The 21,901-nt window shown below is 38.6% G+C and overlaps 1 protein-coding gene across 1 annotated transcript; it reads left to right on the top strand.

Annotated features, from left to right (window-relative positions):
- Positions 1 to 11,307: 11,307 nt before the first annotated feature.
- LOC116300893 (secreted frizzled-related protein 1) lies at positions 11,308 to 20,662 on the top strand. The gene is made up of 3 exons (XM_031709862.2): positions 11,308 to 11,899; positions 13,773 to 13,841; positions 17,644 to 20,662. Exons 1-3 carry the CDS (start codon positions 11,446 to 11,448, stop codon positions 17,925 to 17,927), a joined length of 807 nt encoding a protein of 268 aa, XP_031565722.1. The 5' UTR covers positions 11,308 to 11,445; the 3' UTR covers positions 17,928 to 20,662.
- The last annotated feature ends 1,239 nt before the right edge of the window (positions 20,663 to 21,901 follow it).

The raw sequence follows: 21,901 nt of genomic DNA, 5'->3' as shown, positions 1-21,901 counted from the left end.
TTATTTTTTTTGATATAAAACGGTGCGTTTCTATATACTGTGATATAAAGACGCTAGGAGCTGTAGAGCGAGAAAGAAATCGTTGACTTAATTCTCGAGTGCTCTACAGCTTCCAGAATGTTTATATCACAGGCACAGACAAGCCGACGTTTAATATTGCCTTTATGAAATAATCAAAACGTTAAAGAGAGCTGAGCTTGTTTTTTGTCCTCTGATATAAGCATGGTTTTTCAAGCGTTAGCACCAATCAGAGCAAGCGTGGTATATGAAATATTATATAAAAGATAACATAGATAGCCATAATTGTGTGATGATTCTTTTATCGTGCGCGCACTCATAGAGCAGAAGAGTTGGTGCGCAAAGATGTATACATGTATGTTTACAATGTGGTTGTGGTATGAACGTGTGAAACCTCAATGAATGTCATTTAACCTCTCTCTGAAAAAACTACCTTATGCAAAAGTAATCATCTGAGAGTCGAAACCGTTGCTCGTTAATGACGATAGGAAGTCATCAGATCATGGGCCGTTGACGTCATTTTATCGCTATTTTTATTATCAGTCTTGTAACACATGAAACTAAAAACAGGACTTGCCGTAAAGGAAGTCAGCTTCAAATGAATGTTTATTGTTTTCCTATGATATTCTGTAGCGTAAAATCAAGGGGCTAGCGTGGGCTGTTATTGTCATTAGGGGGCTGAAGCCTTGCAAAATCTACGATGGTAACCGGAAGTGTAAATAATGTCTCTTTGGGGTTCTGTTCATTGGAGATTTCATTCAAAACATTGTGGGAAAAGTCAACTTATCCTCAGGGAAGACATACTTTGAAGGCGCGAAACCCCAAAGTGAAGTTATTTACACTTCCGGTTGAAGTTCCCTATTGCATAATCATTATGACTAAGGCGTGTCATGTTATTGTATAATAGGAACGACGGTCAAGATGCACCTCACCGGAAGCACTATCCAGAAGAACAACTACTTCTCAGGTCATTCCTGGAATGATTAAACCAACGGGAAGCCATTTCAGTGCACATGCCTTATTCATTGTTATATTATCACACGTCAATCAACGGACGTACACATACTGAAAAACGTAAGGTGAAAGTGTATTTTAAAAAATTCTGAAATATTTTAACTTTTAACTATGAACCAAATCAACTTGGTCATAATGATTTCCTATTTCAGACCACGCGTATTTCCTTGAGAATGAGATTCTTTGTTTGATTTGCGTCCATATTTGTGTATCTTCTCGTGCACAACCGCTAAAAAAAGGAATGATACTCAAGGGGATACCACGTACTCTAGAATGGGAAAACATTACGACCAAGTGCTGATCAGGCAAGAGGAGAGACAAGTGCGCACGCATGTTCCTGTGCTGTGATATAAACACGCTGGGAGGTGTAGAGCACGATAGGAGCACGCTAGTCGGAAAACTAGGTTTGATCATGCCCTTCCCAAGGGTTTTCCGAGGGATCGGCCCTATAGATTGTTCGGCTACCCGATGGTTGGATCGTGTTATTGTCGGACCTGAAACAAAAGATTCTTAATTTAGAATGTTTGGTCAATCAGGTTTATTAATAATCTGTAGTTCTATGCGTGGTATTCATTAGTTATTTTCCTTCAAGCTTCGTTAGATTTTTGTGCGTCAACACACAGAAATAGCGGCGCGTCCTTCAGGTCAAACATACTTCACTACGCTTAAAAACATCTTGGTAATGGAAGTCCAAAAACACCGCTTTTTCCCTCGGCGCGTTTGTAGTGCTTAAAAGGTTAAGTTCATATTCATCGGCTTCCTTGAAAAATAAAATTCCAGGAAACTTCAAACTCTTGAACATGACGGATTTCTTGAAATATAAACAGCGCGTTCCTCGAATAAAACCTTTTTGGCGCGTTTTGCTCAACCTGCAGGTCAGTGCTAATGTGATTGGAACTGTCTGCTAAATGCGACCTCATTTATTATGTTTTGAAAGCTAATTCAGAGGCTAAGGTCAGTCGTGCCGCGGTCGTGGAATTTCAAATCTTTCTTGGTTTGTGTCAGTCGTTGTGTTTATTAAGATAACTGAAAAATCGATTGATATCGTCTGGATATTGCAAGATTATTATTGGAAAACTTTGAATGCCATTAAGCGACCACCCTATTGGAATTTTCAAGTTATTCGTATATAGAGGATGGTTGAGGAAAAGTTCTGCAAAAATCCTCTTTGGTGAATTGTCAACTGGCTCTTACATAGAGATAGGCCGCTATTAAGAGTACGGCTTTGAGTAAAACCCCTTTTGGGACTTGGACCACCGGTCGCTATATGGAGGCTAGTCACAAAATAGAGGTATAATTGAGTGCAAAAACCTTGTTTGAGATTGACAACTGGTTGCTCAAATACCCTTATTGGGGCTTCAATCGTGCGCATGCGCATCCTGAAGGAGTTCTTTGAATATTTTTGATCGAAAATAACGAGAGAAATCTAGGGTTGAGTCGCTACGACAAACTTGGTTAGAAATGTCTCTCTAAGTCGCTAGGAACTAGCAAGGAAATGATTGGGCCTTTCAGCCATGTTGGATATATTAACCACATACATCCATCCAATATGGCCGTTCTTTGTACTCTTTTTTCCCCTCAACATATATTTTCCTTCCTCACTGAGTTGCTGATGGCTATTTTCATTATCCAAAAGAATATGAGATTCCTTCTCTTAGTTCATATTCTCTTGCATTCTCTTTATATATTTTTATAGAAGGTTGAATAGCTTTTAGAATATTCAAGTACCGTGCGTCTCCTCTTGTCGATCCTAAGTTCGAATACGATACGTGAGTTATAGTCGTGCCCTGACTGATCAGCTCAGAATTAGTTGTTTCACTGAAACGATGAAATTGGAAGTTTTTTTTAAAAGGATTCGAACGGTAGACAACACAGTGCTATTATCATAATCGGTTCTATATGAAAAGAGCGGGTAGCTTAGCGGTAAGAGCGCACGCTTCTCACCCGGGTATGCGATTCCCGGACTTGCTTGTTTGTTCTCTCCTGTGCTTCGAGAAGTTTTCGCAGTTTTTCATCCCTGTTTAGAAAATCGAATTCTCAATACCAATTGGAATAATCTAGTGGAAGAAGAGCCACTAGGTGTGGAACTACTGTAAATTCTCATTTATTTATTTCATATATTTATAAGGTACCATATCTATATTTCGCACTAAAAAAGAACGATTATCATTCGTGAAAAGAGCTCGTCATATATCTCTACATCTTGCGAAGACTTAGATTTACTCCCGTGGCCCAGATGATTGCCTCTCTTGGCAATGGTCAATTATAACCCGAACTCTAAGCTCGTTAATCCGCTGCAATAGATTTTGTAAATCGTTATTTTAGATTATGTTGACCCGTTATTTATAAAAATGAAAACGAAACTGTAAATTCGATGTATTCGATGTACAGAAACTCGAAGTTGTAGCTGATCTTTAACTCTTACTATGATGTGGTGAAAGTAATTAAAGCTAATCTAATTACCGCTCCACTCCTCTCGATGGAACGAATTCGCTTTAAAAATCACGTTAAACTATTAAACAAACGATAAGATAGGACAAAAATGCGCTTTTAGGTAGAACTATGCAAAGCCTTTTCATCAAGATTGTACTGTCTTGATTATTGAATTAAAAAAGTTTTTTTACTGCTCGACTTTATCGTAAATAACTCACAGAAAAACGCCATTTAAAACACGATCTTCCAATTATCTTTATCAGGATTTGCAATCAATGCTACTTGAGTTTTAGCGTCGAAGATAAGAAATGAAAACATTCATTACTTCAAATTACAACATATTTAAAGACCTGTGATCAAAGGCGCGGGCCATCCACGCACTCGCGCGTCACATCGTTGATCGCTCCTCCCTTGATTGACCAGTTTCGAGTTCCGAATCACCGCTGTGTTTCTTGATTATAGACTCATTTACTCAGCTCATATCAGTGTCTAAATATTCACGAATACCAACAGTAAAGTAAAGAATGCACAACTTCAACAATACAAACACTTTGAAATTCCACGGACCTTCACTGAAACAAATGAATATTCTGCACATAATCTAGGCTAACACTGAACAACAGAGAAAAATTGAGTATTCTCAAGTCGCTTAACATCTCGCAATAAAAGATTTCGCGTAAAAATGTTAGTATTTTCATACACAACACAAGACAATTTCCTGTGGACACAAGACTGACTCACCCCACAAGATGTGCTCGGAATTTGAGACTACTTAAACCTTAAAAATCCAACTCATTAATCATTCTTCTTTTCTGTTTAGAAGCATTTAGTAACTTTGTTTTTACGTGTTGACAAGGTTTGTTGATTTTAATGGTAACCTATGACTTTTTCTTGATAAGTGTTGGTTCACCCGCTTGTAATGCGTCACTGGTAAAGACATTGATTACGCTGTTCCCCAGCCACACCAAAAATTAATTAATTAATTGATAGGTATTAAGGCATTTCCACAAGGTGGTTCTTTTTCCACTGGTTTTTTGCAGCGGGGAAAAACGGAGAACCTGGAAAACCCCTCGAAGCACAGGAGACAACCAACAAACAACTATACCCCCATACAACACCAAGCCATGCGGACATGGGAGGTGAACGCTACGCCATTCGTGTTTCCCAAGCACCGCATCATGTGGATCGGGGTTCACAACAAAGGGACCAGTCATTATTTAAGTCGGGGGGGGGGGGGGGGGGTGGAGAAAAAAATGGAGGGCCCTCAATTTGTTTTAGTGGAACATGGGGGCCCTGAAAGGTCAAAAGGAGGATTAGGAGGATTTTTTCAACCATTGAAGGGGGGTACCCGGAAAACATGAATGCTATTAGTCAGGGGTCTGGAAAATTTTTTGCATCAAAAACATTTTCTCCTCCACCAAATTAGCATTATTACGCACGGCTGTCCTCCTGAGGATTAAATTTTTATTCTCTTGTGTTTTATATGACAGCAACGTTACCGTTTTTCAGATTGTTGAAGGTTTCGCAAAAGTGATCTATAATTGCTCCTGTTTTTGATGTGATGTGTTTTTACAATACCCTATCACTTTTGATCCGATTGTCATGATTTTACCATCAAAACTCCATTCAGCATTAGCTTTAACATCAGAAAATCAATTAGCAAACGTATAAAATGCATCAATGAATGATTTATCATTTCGTGAAGACGTTGAATATCGGAATGATGTTGTTGTTAATTGAAGTCTTCCAAGTAGAATGTCGTATTGACTGGATATTAAAACGCATTGATTTCACTGAGTTTGAATGCTGTTTGTGGTGCATGTCGATCAACTGCTACCTTGCTGTTGAGACAAAACGAGATACGGCAGGGAGGAGTTGGGTAGAATTCACAAGCATCAAAGGATGAACGGAGCAAGCTTTTGGATGTAGAGCCGAAAGAGAGAGAAGAAGAGGTAGCGGAAGAAGAAGGAGAAGGAAAAGCTGGAGAAAGAGAAGCACAAGAAAAATAAATACAAGGAAATCCAAAACAATTAAGAAAGAAAGGAAAGAAGAGAAGGCAAGGCGGAGAAAATGGCATATATTTAATTAACTGTTGACCGCATGCGACTCCCAATGTCATTAGTACGTACGTCTTGAACCAAAAGATCAAAGCCCTGGTTCAACCAGGGAGGGTCTAGACATAGTATCCTTTACCACTCACATTTGAACTCAAGAGTACATGAATACCCTGATGCATAGTTAATAGATTAACGATCAATATGTGGATGTGTAAAGTGGTTAAAGAAGCTAACACTTTTGAGTTAGCCAACCTCTAAATAAAGTTATATAACGTAGAAATTCGTCAAAAGTCCGTCGCCACACAAGACTGCAAGGTCCCCTTATAAGCCGGCACACGTAGATCCCTCGAATGCCTATTGCTAAAGGCAATGCAAGCAATTTATATCACTTTAATGAGATTGACGCTAGTTCAAAAATTACGAGGGTGAAGAAGAATGCGTGACTTACACAAGACTGCAAGAGTCTCATCTAACCACTCGTAGCACCCTCAAATATCTGTGGCAATGCTAGCCATCATGTAGATCATTTTAGAGAGATTGACGCTAGTACAACTTTACGAGGGCGAGGAAGGCTGACTGAGATTCCCAGACATCTCATTCTGTAGGCACCCTCCACATAAATAGCACGATGACAGCCGATTTCATGTCGGACAAGAGGGAGGTCGAATCATTCGTCAGAGTATCAAGTGCATCCCTCATCCACACAGCTCACTACATGCCATGCTAACAAATTAAATGTATCATTTGATATTTGTGGGAAATAAGTTAGGATTGCCCAGAGGTACGATGAGACGATTTATCTATTTCAGTCTTTGCCAATCTTGATTCTTTCAAAGGAATTAGGTCCAGTCTCGTTTGGCTCTTCAAGTTAAATAAATATAAATAATGATGGATTAACAGTGGATTCCACAGAATGGCTCTCCATCCACTGTCATTCCACTTGGAATTTAGAAGTTGATTTTTGGGGAGGGAGGAAAGCCGGAGAACCAGGAAAACCCTTGAAGCACAGGAGAAAACCAACAAACATACAACACCGAGCTCGTCGGGACTCGAACTCGGGTCGCATTGGTGAGAGACGAGCACTCTCACCGCTAGGCCACCCGTGCTTCCCTGTTAATCACAGAGTGTTAACCCAAACTAACGGCTTTTTCTATATGTTAAGAGTCTAATTCAAATACTTTTTTTTTGAAGTTAGATTGTTTTTTTCCCCTTCTTCATGGGACATCTAGATTCCCTCAAAACCTCAGACACGTCCCTTAACCACGAAATTAATCAATCAAGTCTTCGTCAACACTAAATATAGAAACAAGAAAGAGTAATTTTAAGAAAATCGTAAAGTATCTATTAGTCTAGCTAATGGTCAGGACATTAGTCGGTCACAAATCTTATTCAGTGTTGCACGTTTTTGACAAGGGAAACGGTTATTAAATATGAATGGTTACTATATTATGTATGTCATGTATTCGTACTGTATGTGATGTTCCGGCCTACAGTTATCCAAGCTATGTGTAATTCAACTTTCACTTACTTTAAAATTTCCCTAGAAATTATAAAAAAGGGAATGAATGCGTTTCGATTTTTTCCTGAAAAACTGTTCAAGTTTTGCTTGCCCTGTATGGTCTGTATTTTAAAAGCCTCAGACAAAAGAGAAAATATATTATAAGTTCATTAGTATGATAGAGTTAACACCTTATCAAGAGACCAATAGTGTGAAAAGTGCCACTTATGACGCTAGTCCACACTTTTTGAAGCTTATTTTTCGCTCCATAACACGGTACACTGAACACTGATAGAGAGATTTTACTAAGCCCCTGAAAATAGTGATTAACAGTCAAAGTAAAACAAAAGAAAACAATGAAATTAGTAGATCTACTAACTATGCGTGATTACAGGCCACTCTTATTCAGTATCCGTCAAACGCTAGCTGCAACTTTTTGCCGTCTTTTAGACTATAAATTCCTGAAAAATGATATTTTTCGAATATCACAAAGAAAAGAATTGGTTCAATTAAGTTTCAGTTTCAGACACAAAACGATCGTACAAATGACTTTGTCAACACAGTTGTTCTAGGGATTTAATAGTTGATATGACACAAACTTAGATCAGTCCAGAGGTTGTTTCAGGGTTCTATCTGTGAGTTAGCCATGCCCTGACTTGGATCAGCCCAGAGGTTGTTTCAGGGTTCTATCTGTGAGTTAGCCATGCCCTGACTTGGATCAGCCCAGAGGTTGTTTCAGGGTTCTATCTGTGAGTTAGCCATGCCCTGACTTGGATCAGCCCAGAGGTTGTTTTAGGGTTCTATCTGTGAGTTAGCCATGCCCTGACTTGGATCAGCCCAGAGGTTGTTTCAGGGTTCTATCTGTGAGTTAGCCATGCCCTGACTTGGATCAGCCCAGAGGTTGTTTCAGGGTTTGATCTGTGAGTTAGCCATGCCCTGACTTAGATCTGCCCTGAGGTTGTTTCAGGGTTCCATCTGTAAGTTAGCCGTGCCGTGACTTAGATCAGCCAAGAGGTTGTTTCATAGTTCCATCTGTGAGTTAGCCGTGCCGTGACTTAGATCAGCCAAGAGGTTGTCTCAGAGTATCGATCAAGTAAACTTTTAAGGCTACGAACAGGTTTGGGTTTAGGTTTTTACAAGAACCTTTTGTTTCCAATCTTCAAAAGCCTTCTCATACGTACAATCAACAATTCATTGAAAATTTATCATCCAATCTTAGAGGATATCCGAGGTTTTTCTTTTAAGCTGATTAGGTCTGTATTCCTTAGATAATCATGATAATGGTTTATGAATTCAGATCCTCATTAAATTAGACAGATTTTTATCAATGAAACTATAAACAAGTTCATTCAAGTATTCAATAACAATCCACTGCAGTATCTCCGTGTATGGTTCGCGCGTATCTTTATCAAACTATCAGCTTTTGGGCGTGGAATAGATAGTGTGATTTTAATTAGGGAATCTTTTTTTTTTTTTTTTTGTTATCAGCAAGTTCATTTGTTATAACAAGGTTGGTCGTTGGTCGGTCATAACAGGTTTTATCGTATCAACTACTCAGTAAGTGACCACCTTCTATAACCGACCATTTCGGTTAAGGCGAGAGACAATAGGTCTTTCCTAAGAAGTTTCATATTTTGTAATACAGTAGTTTTATATTGCAACCATCTTCTGTAAGCGATCGACCACGACTCAAACAAATGATCCTATACTCAAGAGAATGACACGTGGTCTGAAATGCAGGAAAAGCTAAACACTTTGTTTAAGAGTGTTGAAGTTGCCATACTTTTTCCATTCAAAAGTACTCTAGAGCTGTTCTTTGAAAGCCAAGTTTACCTCCTTCCATCTCTGTAAGCCAAAACCAGATAAAAATCCCAACTTAATAAAAAAACGTACCGGATTCCTACGATGAATTTTATATCTGATGGGCAGAATAGCTTTGTCCTAATAAGCGTCAATCACAACGAAATCGATACTAAATTTTCTAGAAATTATTCTACGCATTCAGAGAGACCAGACACTAGACAGACCACAAGATAAGAATAATAATATAACCCTTCACTTCGTAATACAACGAAAAAATTCCACTTGAATCTTTCCTCCCCCGTGAAATCTTTGTAAACTCAAGAGTTTAATGCGAGTGTGGTTTAAGGTATCGTTTCTTTGAGGTTTCCGAGGTTAGCCACGAAAAACCGCCCTTCAAATGACGACCTAGCTTAATTGCGCAGAAGGCGTTTTAATGCGAAGACTTGCCCTGCGTCAGTATGTTATAAAAACGGTGTCGTCTTAACTCACATGTGAGTAGAGTTTGTTAGGTCTCTCCTTTGATTCAAGGGTTTCCTTCGGGTTCTCCGGTTTTCTCCATAACCTGTGTTAGCCGTGCCTGCCTTAGATCAGCCCAGAGGCTGTTTTCAGGGTATCAATAAAATTTGAAGGCTATAAAGTGTATACAGCTATTTCAAAAAAGTTGAACACATAATACTGCATACTGAATAGTGCATTCCAAGACCGAAGTGCATTGTGGGTCATAGTGACATTGTCTAAAGTAGGATTAATAATAATAATTTATTCTATTTTTAGATAGATGTGGCAGTGCGCCGTGTGGGATGGGCTCGGATATCAAATAAGAACATGCGCAATAAGTAAGGTTTCATCTAAGGCTCGTAATTTACTTATTACGCATGTTCTTATTCTATTTTTAGTGTATTCCATCTCAAACAATATACTAACTACATGTAAAGAGTTAATGGCTGTATATTTACTTTTTATTTCAAATTAACGAGACCAACAATGGTCTTCGACTGCACCATTTAGTAGGCAGTATTCAGTATACAACCTTTTTTGAAATAGCTGTGTATGTTCATTTACTGCGTGGTGAATAGAGCACATTCCACATTGCACTGTATGAGAAAAGTTAAGAATTCAAATTGATTCATCTTCGTTTGCGCAGAAAATAAAGTATAAATGTACGATTGGCTACGGAAGGACCGAGGTCTGTTCAGGGGGAGATCGAGGAGAATGCCAGTCACTAGAGTATATTGATAGTAGCATTTGCTTCATCCGGATTGATTGTCAAATTTTTGCGAACCACAAAAACTCAAACTTCCCCAGTTATCTACTTGTCTTCAGTTGATACACCCCAAAACGGGAATTGAGTGGCTGATGTCATAAAGACAGAAAAGTTATTGGGAACTCTTTCCTGTCATGCATAACGTGTATACCAATTTGGCAACAAAACTGAATGATAGTTAAGATTATTTAATTGATGGATTTATGCATCCATCCATCCATGCGTCCATGCGTCCGTGCATCCATACATCCATACATCCTTCATCCATCCATCCATCAGTCCATCCATTTATCCATCCATTATATCGTATACATCCAACAATACATCCATCCATCCATCCATTAATCAATCCATCCATCGTTCCTGACTCATGATCACATTCACCTAGTCAGTATTTTAACACCAATTAAAAGCTATTTAAAATGGCAAAAGAATAAAGATTATATAAGATGGTGAAAATGAAATCTTGAGGGTTTAAATGGGGCAATTAGAAGCTGATGGGCAAGACCTTTCCCGTCTATAGGAACGAAACATGTTTTTGCTGCAGAGAAACAGAAAAAAAATGATGTATAGCATTCATGCAGTTTGTAGGACACAATTATCAAGGAGAAGAATAGGGAAATAAGACCTTAAAATGAGTGTTCTGGAGCATTTCCTTAAAGAATCTAAAAGAAAAATTTAGTGTAACATGGGCATGGATGGTATATGACAGCAATATAAAACATCTGTGTCCTGGCTCAAATCAAGACACCAAGCTCACTGGATCTTTCAGCTAATCCTTTAATAGCCGGTTCAAACAATTCTACGTAGGCGTAATATTATGACATTCTTCGCAGCTGACTGCCACGAAGTTTTCAAGTTCTTTTCGGGTTGTTTCTCTTCTGTTGAAATTGAAGTACCCATTTTAGGTGTCTGTAATCAAAATTTCTTTTAAAAAGACGAGGATATTTTTGGAACTTATTCTCCATTGCGCAGACTTTTTATTTCTAAAGTCTAAAAAAGACGGGATCAACTTCCTTCCCAGTAATCTATATCCATTAAAAGGGTTCAAAAAGTAATCTCAGCCGTGATTGACAGCCGATTGACAAAGGAGCAATTATCATAATGTTTTTCCTGCAGCACTTCATGGGCTTCCGAGCATGCATACATACCGGACACGCGCGAATGTACAGCATTCCATTGAACGAGGAGGCTGGATTTTGACACCATCTCTTGTCTTCATTCTTAAAGGCTGCAAATCAAAGGATTAGAATTGGCCCGCCCAACTCTCACTCAACCTCAAAAGGCAAATCGACCAACTACGAGGCTAAGTTGGGTTCCGTTCGTCGAGCTGGTCTGTTGAAATCTAGAGTTGAACCATGGATTTCCTTAGGTGCTTACTGTTATTAGCAGGGGTTTTCCACGTTGCGCTGTGCTATCGAACTCGTTCACACCATTGTGTGGACATAACATCGAACACAGCTCCATTGTGTGCGAATTTATCGCTTGGCTATGACAAGATGATGTTGCCGAACTTTCTTCGCCATGACACCGCCATGGAAGTAAGACGAGAGCTCGCGCAGTGGTCGCCTCTCGTAGGATCCGGCTGTCACCCTTACCTCAAGCATTTCTTGTGTTCTGTCTTTGCTCCTGTGTGTATGCTGGAGCTGATTCCGCCCTGTCGTTCGCTCTGTTCCATGGTACAGAACTCGTGTGAGCCCCTAATGCGAAGACATAACTACACATGGCCCTCCATGCTTGACTGTCGGAAATATCCAGAGAATAGCATGTGTGTGAAAATAGAAACTCCTACTCCAATCCCAACGACAACCGGTGAGTAGAAAATAAATTTGAATTAGGTTGTTTTGGCCAAGTGGACACGCGTGATGGATCCCAAAACATCAGCCATCCCTTAGCGACGGTCGCCAGACAAGCTTATAAATATGGGTCAGAAAAAGGCCCTTAAAAATCAACACACGACTCGAGCTGTTGTGTTGTGTGCCTAGAATGTATTGGTAGTGTGTGAGTTTGTGCAAGTAAAATCATCTCTGGATACTGCCTTGAACGATTATAATAATTAATACAGAATACGAGTATAAATATCTACGACTTCAAAGCTTTTTTTAAAATATATAGATATATTAACTTTTTTTGTGTGTTTTACTACATTTATCCCAAGTTCAAATAAGATCTGTTTATAAGAGATGTTCTAATAGTCCTATTGGGACTATAAATTTATTATTGATTTTGTCGAACATTGCTCTTCAGTGTGTTTACAAACTTCACAGGAGACGGAGACCTCTCTTCATTGTTTACAAATTGTCTTACCAGACGGAACTCTATTTGTGGACTACTCTTTCGGTGAACCGTATGTTTAACTTGTGTCCTTTTGTAACCCTGTTTCGGGATAGTCGTGTCCAGAAAGTTACAGTTCGCTACTAAAATCTTATTAAAGCACGAGTTTTCCCGCAGACACTGGTACAAGATACTAGATCCTATTAACGCTTCTAGTACTCTTGTCCCCACAGCGATAATTCTTTTTCTGCCAGGAAAGATAGACATAGGATAGTACAATTTGTAGACATCCGTCTAACAGGATTATAAATAAATTCCTCTAAACATACAACTCTTAAAAGATTCCATACTTAAGAGGGAATGTCCACTATCACCGAGCAAAATCAAAAATACGTGGCACATGATGAAAAATCAAAATCCTTTGTATTTTGTCCATTGGTACTCTAATGTATACTTAGAAACGTGGTGGGGTTTGTTTTCTGAAATACTATTTTAATCGCGTAAAATTTATCAAAACGTGACCCGGACCCGAGATTCGTGAAATTAGCCAAAAACATTGTGTGAAATAGCCTCTCGTAAACTTCGCTCTGTTTGATTCGTATCGCAGGAAAGATGATTTTGAGTTTTGATATGTGTTAATAAGATGTTTGTGAAGAATTTGAGTGCAATTATATTCCTTAAAATTATTTTTCAAGGTCTTGGCAAGCCAGTAAAAATCGCTTTATTTTGAGAGCTAAAAATTCCTAATTTGGTACACTTTTTGAAAATTAATTTTCCCTAACCGGTAAAATTCCGATTTCCTTGAATTTCAGAGAATCGAAAGAGGAAATGTTGCTCTAAAACCTGATGTAAAAATTGTTTTGGGGCTTTTTGTTATTGCGGAATTATAATGAATTATAATCTTAAAATCGTGAAAATCACAACATATACCTGTCAACAACTCCAGACAATCCGGCACCCCGCTCAGACTAGACGGCCGAAACTTGAAGATTCGGACTTGTTTTCTCTTTTTATTTGGGTATGTAATATAACATGAAGATCATTTTAAACTAGTTTGCTTATTCATCGATCGGGTTCTCACAGAAATAAACTCTGTACCAAAATCATGTTGATTGCAAAAGATCGATGCGTCTGTTTAATTCAAGCTTAAAAGCTTTATCAAAAGCGCACATTCTCTAGCGTTTCATCCATTCGTTCCCGAAAGGCAAATATATTTTTGTAACATTTAAGCATTTCCTTTTGTAAACTATCATAGTCTATCGTAACGTAGATTAGAAAACCATTTGTCGGTTGCGGTCAGACAGAATTTCCTAAAAGCGCGCAAATGAATTGAATTCAACCTCGCTTACCATCGATCTGGAATGAAAAAATCTATAATTCAATTCTATATATTTTTTATGGTTTTCTTCAGTTTGCGAGGAAGATGGCTCGAATGTACCGTTGGACGAGCTCCAGAAAAAGTTCTGTGACTCCGATTTTGGTAAGTAAGACCAGCTTAATCATCTGGCAAATCAATGTGTACTTTAATTGCTTGATTCTCAAGTTATCTTTCCGAGTGTGGCGTGCCTCATTCTTTGAATTTTGTTGTCATTATAAAGATTGTGTTAAATGACATTAGTCTTAGAGTGTATTTCAACATTTTAAGGGTTATGTTCTCTGAGGTTTTCGTGCCTACCTTCTTGAACGTATATAATCGCTTTGCTAAAATTTTAGTTGCTCAAAAATGGAGGAGTTCCTTGATACTTTTCATCGAACTATGATAAATATGATTCTCGTTAAATACTGCAATCTTATACAAATCCATCCGTGTTTATCTAGTCTTAATTTCTGTGTACGATTCTTTTTATATAGATTCTGTTGGTAGATTTTTCTTTCCACATTTCCATTAGTTTTTCCTTGCCTTTCTAAAAAATAATTTCAAGGCTTAGTTTTTAGGAGAAAGACAGGCACCCCAAGGGTATGTCTACAAACTCTTCGGCGGTAACTGTTTAATGAACACTGTAAACATGCACCAAGATAAGCCGATCGCCTACAGCTTATGTGTCAGATGCCGTATTTAACTTCATGGAGGTCCGGCGAATACATTCAAAGATTACTCATCTTGGAACGCGCTCTGTTTCTTGTTATATATATTTCGTTTCTCTCCCACAATGTGTCGAGTTAATCCAACCAGTCGTGTAATCAATCCTCCTGTAATCTTCAGACAGTTTATAGGTGTATAAGGGCGTGAATAACTCCTTTATCAACACGTCATGTGTTCTTCAGCCCTTGCAACCCATTCATGTGCTCTTTCTTCGCTAGTGTTGATTACGCGTGAATCAATAAGTTTCTAAGTTTCTCTCAAAAGATAAGGATTTTGGAGGCGGGATGGTTGGCTATTATTCAAATGGCACAACTCGCAGACGATGCGCTTCTTGAAGTCTTTTGTTTTTAAGGTTGTCGTTAACTTATCGCTATGGTAACTAAGCCTTGCGTATTGCGGGTTTATTTGTTTACTCTGTGGATTCATTTAGGCCCCGTCCACAACATGCCGGATAAATTTGAATCCGAATTTTTATTTATTCGGTTAGGCCTACCGTCCACACTAGTCCGGGCGAATCCGGAACAATTCTTCACCGAAAACGAATTTTCGAAATGGAACCGAATAAATAAAAATTCGGATTCAAATTTATCTGGCATAGTGTGGACGGGGCCTTAGATTATTTGCCAAATCTTATGCGACAAAGAAATCCTTGCCAACAAGATTTATTATCGTTTTGATTGCATTGGATTTGTTGAAGTCCATTCCTTGTCACAAACATTGGTTTGACATGACCAAAAAAACAAAAAAATCTTTCGATTTCGGCCAATATTTAATGCCTGTATTAAAATTCATGCAAAGAAAATGTTAAAGAGAAAGATTTCTAGGAAGTAACTTAAAATGGTTTTCATTTTTGAAGTCGTCGCAGTGAACCGCGTAAAGCAACAAATTTCACCTGTTGCCACCAATGCGTCCCTTTTGCTATATGAATACAGAATATTCTTCTTTTCCTCAAGACTTTACATAGAGTGAATACCATATATCCCTGAAAAACTTTGTAAGAAATTGCACAAATTTGCACAAATTAGTAAGTTCAGTAGACCTCGGCAGACCTCAGTAGACCGTAGACCTACAAAATCTTGCACTTATTTGTTCCTCTTTTACCCCGACGAAGGACTAGCGTCCGAAACGTCAGTAAGTTTTTTCATCTTTTCACGGTGTATAATTTACCTTTTTATTATTACTGTTTCATTAGAAACACCGACGCAGCTCACACTAGTTTTTAGCTAGTTATATCTACTAATTTGTACAATTTTGTTAGTTAACTTTTTCATGGATATTCAGTAATATTTCGCACTCTATTACACGATAATGCGCTATGCACTATGCAGCATGAATTATATGGCATCCTTATTTGAATTAGTTGCTTTCAACTTATCCTTTACTGGACAACTGATTTTCCCAACGCGATGTTTTTTTCAATTCTTGAGTTTGTTTGACCACTATAAACGCTGGCATTAATATTAATAAACGTGACATTTTACTCTTCATGTATATAGTATTCAACTTTGTGTGAGGCCTCAATCGTTTCTCTCCGAGCTTCCCATGATCAATCAGCACTGTCAGTCATCCGTCGAGTTTAAAGGTTCAGCAACATACTAAACCTAAAACCAGGAGTTCTGTCTCATGTTTACATCGTGAAAACTAGCAAACGCCCTTTAGTATGATAGCTCACATTATTTGCTAGGCTATGAGTCTTTTGTCACATGAGATCGAGCGAGAAGAGTTGTTTGTTGGTTCTCTCTTGTGCTTCAAGGTTTTTTCTCCTGGTTCTCCGGTTTTCCTCCCTCTGCAAAAGTCACTGCCGGGCAGCCAACTTTAGTAGCCTCAGGCTATAGAGAATAAACAATCTGAACAAGTTTGAAGCTTCATTTATATGGTTATTCGTGATTGTCCCACTCTGTGATTACAGACAAAACTGGTAGATTTTTTATCGACATATCCTGCATATCATCAGAAATTTAGGTTATCACTGCTGATAAATCCACTAGAACCATTTAGATAAGCTCAAATATTTCCCGACGATTTCAGACTTCAGGGCGTTAGCTCATTTAGTAGCATTTCTTTCTTTATCCGGTCATACTTCGCAAACTATGTCAATTGAATATTATATTTCCCAGACTGAAAAGGGGAAAAAAAAAAAAAAAACGTCCAAAGTAAACGTAAAACATCCGCGCTTCCTAGAATGACGCAAGGAAATATTACACCCGATTGAGTACGTAAAAGATTCTAATGAACTCACGAACGGGTGCTGGGGGTCAGGGCGCTTTTACGTTAGCGATACCCAAAACGTGATGCAATCTGCAAATCCTTTCCGACATTCGTTAATTTTTTCCAGAAATCCCGGTGACTACGGGGAGCGTGCTGCTCCTAATAAACTCTCACGCACCGCCGGGCCTCAGTGCATGTCATATTGACAAGAGTTTGGCTTGAAATAGTTTTTTTTTCCATTCATACTAGGCTTTATGTGCGCAATGACGCCGCGTTGGCATGTGTTCTTAATCGTTGGGTTTAAAATATTGGGTATGATATGTAGGATTTACTACACAATTGCGCGCAGTGTAAGGGCCCGGCTAAACAAGCAAACATGTTTCCTTAATTGACGTCTTATTGGAAACGTGTTTACTTAAATTGTTTCCAAAGGTAGCAAAACTGTTACGAAACATCGGGGAACATGTTTATTAAACATCAGTTAGCACATGGGCGCTTTCAAAATAGAGCGAGCGTTGCTAAGTAACAAACTTATAGAATGTTGACTTTCGTGGCTAAACGCAGTCTCCTACGCAGCCGCTATTAGTGTCGTCACGCAACGCTTGTAGTAGCTACTTAAGGGAGTGAGCATTGCGTGACGAAACTATATAATAGCGGCTGCGTAGTAGACTAAGCTAAACGAGTAAACATCGGGAAACATTGTTTTCATGCGTCTTGGGGACATGAAATGTTTCTGCATGTTTTTGCGTCTTGGAAGCAACATTTGTTGCACGCAGCAATGTTTCGCATGTTGCCAAACTTGCAAACATCGTGAAAACATGCGCGCGGTCAAACATGTTTCTGAAAGCAAGTTTCCTCGTTTAGCCAGGGCCTTACATACTACTGATTAATCTTTGCGCGCCCTTTATGCTCAAAGGATCCCTACGAATATTTTCAAAAAAATAACAGGCTCCATTTGATACTTACTTCAGGATTTTATTTTATTTCACAGCTATGAGAGCGCGCGTGAGTGAAAAGAAAATGAAAGATGGTTACTTGATTCTTAAGGCCACCGCAATCAAATCCTTGAAGGGGTCCCTTAAGCGCGATCAATTACAACGTCTACGCATACCAAACATGGAGAGTAGAAATTGTGGATACGTGAATAAACGAAAACAGTTTCTTATCCTTGGTACGAAACGAGGAAGACGGATGATCGTTACTTACCTCATGAAATGGAAGGATTTTAGGAACATGAGACGAAAGATTAAGGAAAAAGCATGCAGGAAGATGTAAGACACTTGAAGAACGCCAACGCAGAACCTATATAAACTGAGAAAACAAATCGGTTTGGTTTGTAGTTTGTTGACTTTTTGCGCACTTGTAGACTGAGAAAGAACGACTACAGTGCAGCACTGCTGGCTTTATTGTAAGAAACTCTCAAAAATATATACGCTCAATTGAGAAATCATTGTTTGGTTCAAAAACATGAAACATCGAGACTGGGACCGAAATGTTACATGGGAAGTACGTTAATAGGCCTTTTGCATGATGGCGTCATCTTGTTACCACTACCAAAATGCTTCGCGAATTTTTTTCTCATTCAAATTTGTATTTTCTCATGAGAATAGTAAGACAACTGGGCCTGGATAGCGCTATCCAATGGACAAATCCTTATCCAGTGGATAAGTCGATGCTGTTATCCAATATATTTATCCACTGGATAAGATTTATCCGCCGGATAGCGCTATCCAGGCTTCGTACAACCGGGCCCTGGTGCTCATTGACTGAACCAAAAAAATCCTGTGGAGGGGAGAGTCCGGTAGTGGTAGCAAATGATGCCAATAAAATGAACTATTAGATGTATCTAGCGAAACAACTCGTAGAATGTTGATAAATCTGTTGCAGTGATAGAAAGCATGGAGGCTTTTAAACATGTTTTATATCGAAGATATAGTTGTCATTTCCCAGGATACCTGTCGGTCTCAGCTTATATTTTATGTTTTGAATCAGTCCGACAATGATTTTGCGATTGGGTGTTTGTAACATTGAATGATTTTAAAGACGTATTGTGGATTGATCGATCATTCAGAGTTAAAATTGAGACTGATATCTTTCTTTTTCTAGCTCATTGTTATAACCGTTGCTTTGGAAGTATTCCTCGATTTTTCTTTTTAAGGATCAAAAGTATAACTTTAACTTTGGTTGATAGCTCAGTATATCTTAGGTCATTTTTAGCCAATCAAATTAGTTCTTATGGCCGATTGCCCCCGTCCCTCTCAGTTCTCATCTCTATTAGCGGTTCTCTGAGGTCGAGGGAAAACTGGGTCGAGGTGAAATTGCAGTGCATTGTGAGACTCTTTTAGGGAACATATTTTCAAGATGGCGTCTTTTTCGTCCCCCAAAACAGTCCCATACTGTACTTCAATGCCAACTCGACCCAGCTTTTTCCTCAACTCCGTAATGGCCAATTAGGGCAATATTTTACACTAGTTTAGTGAAGATTCATTGAATCCAAATCATATAGTGATGTGGAAATAGGGGAAAGAGACAGGGAATTAGAGAGAGAGCGAGAGTGAAGTGTAACCAAGCGCGACTCTGCAATAAGATATATATAATTCCATTAAATAACTAGAGATAGAAGGCATTGTATTTTGACTTGAACATTGGCTCTTAAGTTGGTCAAAATATCGATCTATCTATGCTCAAACAAAACAATATCCAATTATTTCCTCATTAAATAGGTGGCGCGCGATTGTACCACATGCAAAACTCTTAAAACATTTTTAATGACTAATAAATAGTTTAAGTATAATCCTAGACTTGCATAGTCTCCCTCGCATCCGTTTTTAGTGTCGGTCGTCGCGCAACGCTCCCTCCCCACAAAGCGTTGCGTGACGACCGACACTAAAAACGGATGCGAGGGAGACTAAGACTTGCATGAAATATGAATAACGAAGCAACATGAGATGGATTTTTATCCTAGAGTTTTTTAAATACTTTCCAAGTAATATTTCAATAGATTTCTTTAAAGTAAATGTTGTAAATTGCGCTTATTTTCGTTCGTTACATTCTCCGCCTGGCCGCACAAGTTTTCAATACCGAGCGCAAATACTTTTATCGATACAACTTCCAGTAACTAAGATCATAACTTAGAGTCATGAATAGAAGTCGATATTCGACTCGCGTTTTTATGTATGCATTTTAACTTTGGCTAGGACAATTGGTCTTTATTTTACCTGCGTTGATGCGATTTGACTAGATTTTTAGACGAAGTATTCTAAGAAAGATCTTAGCACAAGTAGAATACTAATAGATTAAATACAAGGTTCGTTAAAATATGGTTTTATAGTAGCTTGCATGATTATCCAGTATATCATTTGTAATGAGTCTAAACCACAAATAAATTACTTGTAAATACACACAACTAGTGCTTCGTATCCTAAGGGCCTGTTTACTGCAGGGAGGGTAACCATAGTAATAGTACTAGGGTTACCGCCAAGCAGGGTCAATTCTCTACTTTCACATCCCCATAATCCTTTGCGTCTTTGGGGGGTAACCAGAAGGTAAAAACCCACTTATTTTGCCGAAGGCTGATCAGACAATGTTGACAATACCTCGTTTGGTATCCAAAAATAAAATGAAGAAGTAAAAAACAGAAAAAGATAGAAGCTTGAAGACGTTTAAGGTAAATTTTAAACATTTTTTCTTAAGTGATACATTTTCTGTGAGACCAAAACTCTTGATGATCTGTACACGCAATAATAACTTGGAATAAACTGATAATCAGTATTGTACAGATAAAAGCAGGTATAGTATAAATTCAATTAAGAAACCTTTCAATTTGGGACAGTTTTTGATTGGTTACCCCCCCAAAAAGCAAGGCATTATGGGGATGTGAAAGTCGAGAATAGATAGCACGGATTTACAAGGAAAACATATAGGCGGGGTAACCCTAGTGGTAGGGCCGGGTTGCCCGGTAAGGCTGATTAGCAACGAGCGAACACTTTAATTAAATGGTAAGATCATAAGATATTGGCGTTAATGGTGACCTTAAAATGCATTCTACTAGTTAATTTTGATTCTCGTAAGTTTTTATTTACTGATTTATAACTATTGATTTTTCGTAAAACCAGAGGTTTGACAACGTACCGATAAAAAGTCGACCCAGGAAGTTGGGTCATCCTGAGCCACGAATTTACGAAGGAATATTTCTCCCGAGCATGCAGAAGGATTACACTATCAAAGAGACGGGGTAACCCTACCACCAGGGTCACCCTACCACCAGGGTTACCCTACCATCAGGGTCACCCTACCATCAGGGCAAACCTACCATCAGAATTAGCTAGGGTAGTCCTTTTACTAGGGCTACCCTCCCTTAATTATAAAGAGGCCCTAAATAGCAGGCGCGATTTGGCAACGTGACAAAATAGGGATTTGGTGGACGTCAATCAAAGTGTTTCCATGACAATGTCGGAAAACAAAGTTTTCATTAACAGATGCATAAGACTATCTTGGGTGGGAACGCCTTGATTGACGTCTTCGTCGGCGAACCGAACATTGATAAGAACCACAAGCGACCCGCCTTACTAATGGTTCCGGCTCCCCATAGTTACCGTTGCTATGTTCAACGATCGTACCAATTGACCCTTATGCACGACATTATAAGATATTTGATTTTTTGGAAAAAGGAGTTTACAATCAAATTTTTCACATCAAAAATAGTGAAGTTGCAAAGTCTCATGAAGGTTGCTCTTAAGATGACGAAGATATTAATTTTTGAAACTAAGCATTTGCAAATATGTTGAATCGCGTGTCATCGGTATTTAAATAGTTTAATCAAAATTACTTCTTGTGACATTTGAATATTATTCAGCTAAAGAAAATTCACCATCTAAAGCTGTACAATGGCTATCCAACTATCGGTCCACGTATCAAACAATTTCATCAAATCATTTGATAGCAGAGTGTAGGAAGAGTCTTTTCATGGGTAGGTACACGTAACGGTCTGGCAATGTTCGATTCCTAGTCCTTCCATGAAAGCAGAGTTGGTTGGTTGTCTTTCTGACTTCGAGGGTTTTTTGACTCATCGGTTATTCTTTCCTCCTCTCAAATCAACCCTAACTAATTCAAACTGGTCAGAGCTTTTCTCCAGAAGGGTCATAGTACATGGACTGTATAGCCGGGCTGCCAGAGTTGCGCCACTGTGATGTGGTACACTCGCGACTAGCCTATTGAACACAGGGATTTCTTTATATTTATCAGTTCAA

Source organism: Actinia tenebrosa, unplaced genomic scaffold (genome assembly GCF_029948245.1).
Source record: "Actinia tenebrosa isolate PJP-AT-01 unplaced genomic scaffold, QUT_ActTen_1.0 PGA_scaffold7__59_contigs__length_16204524, whole genome shotgun sequence".
Taxonomy (NCBI): Eukaryota; Metazoa; Cnidaria; class Anthozoa; order Actiniaria; family Actiniidae; genus Actinia; species Actinia tenebrosa.
The sequence above is the reverse complement of the archived record's forward strand: the minus strand, read 5'-3'. Positions and strand labels throughout refer to the sequence as shown.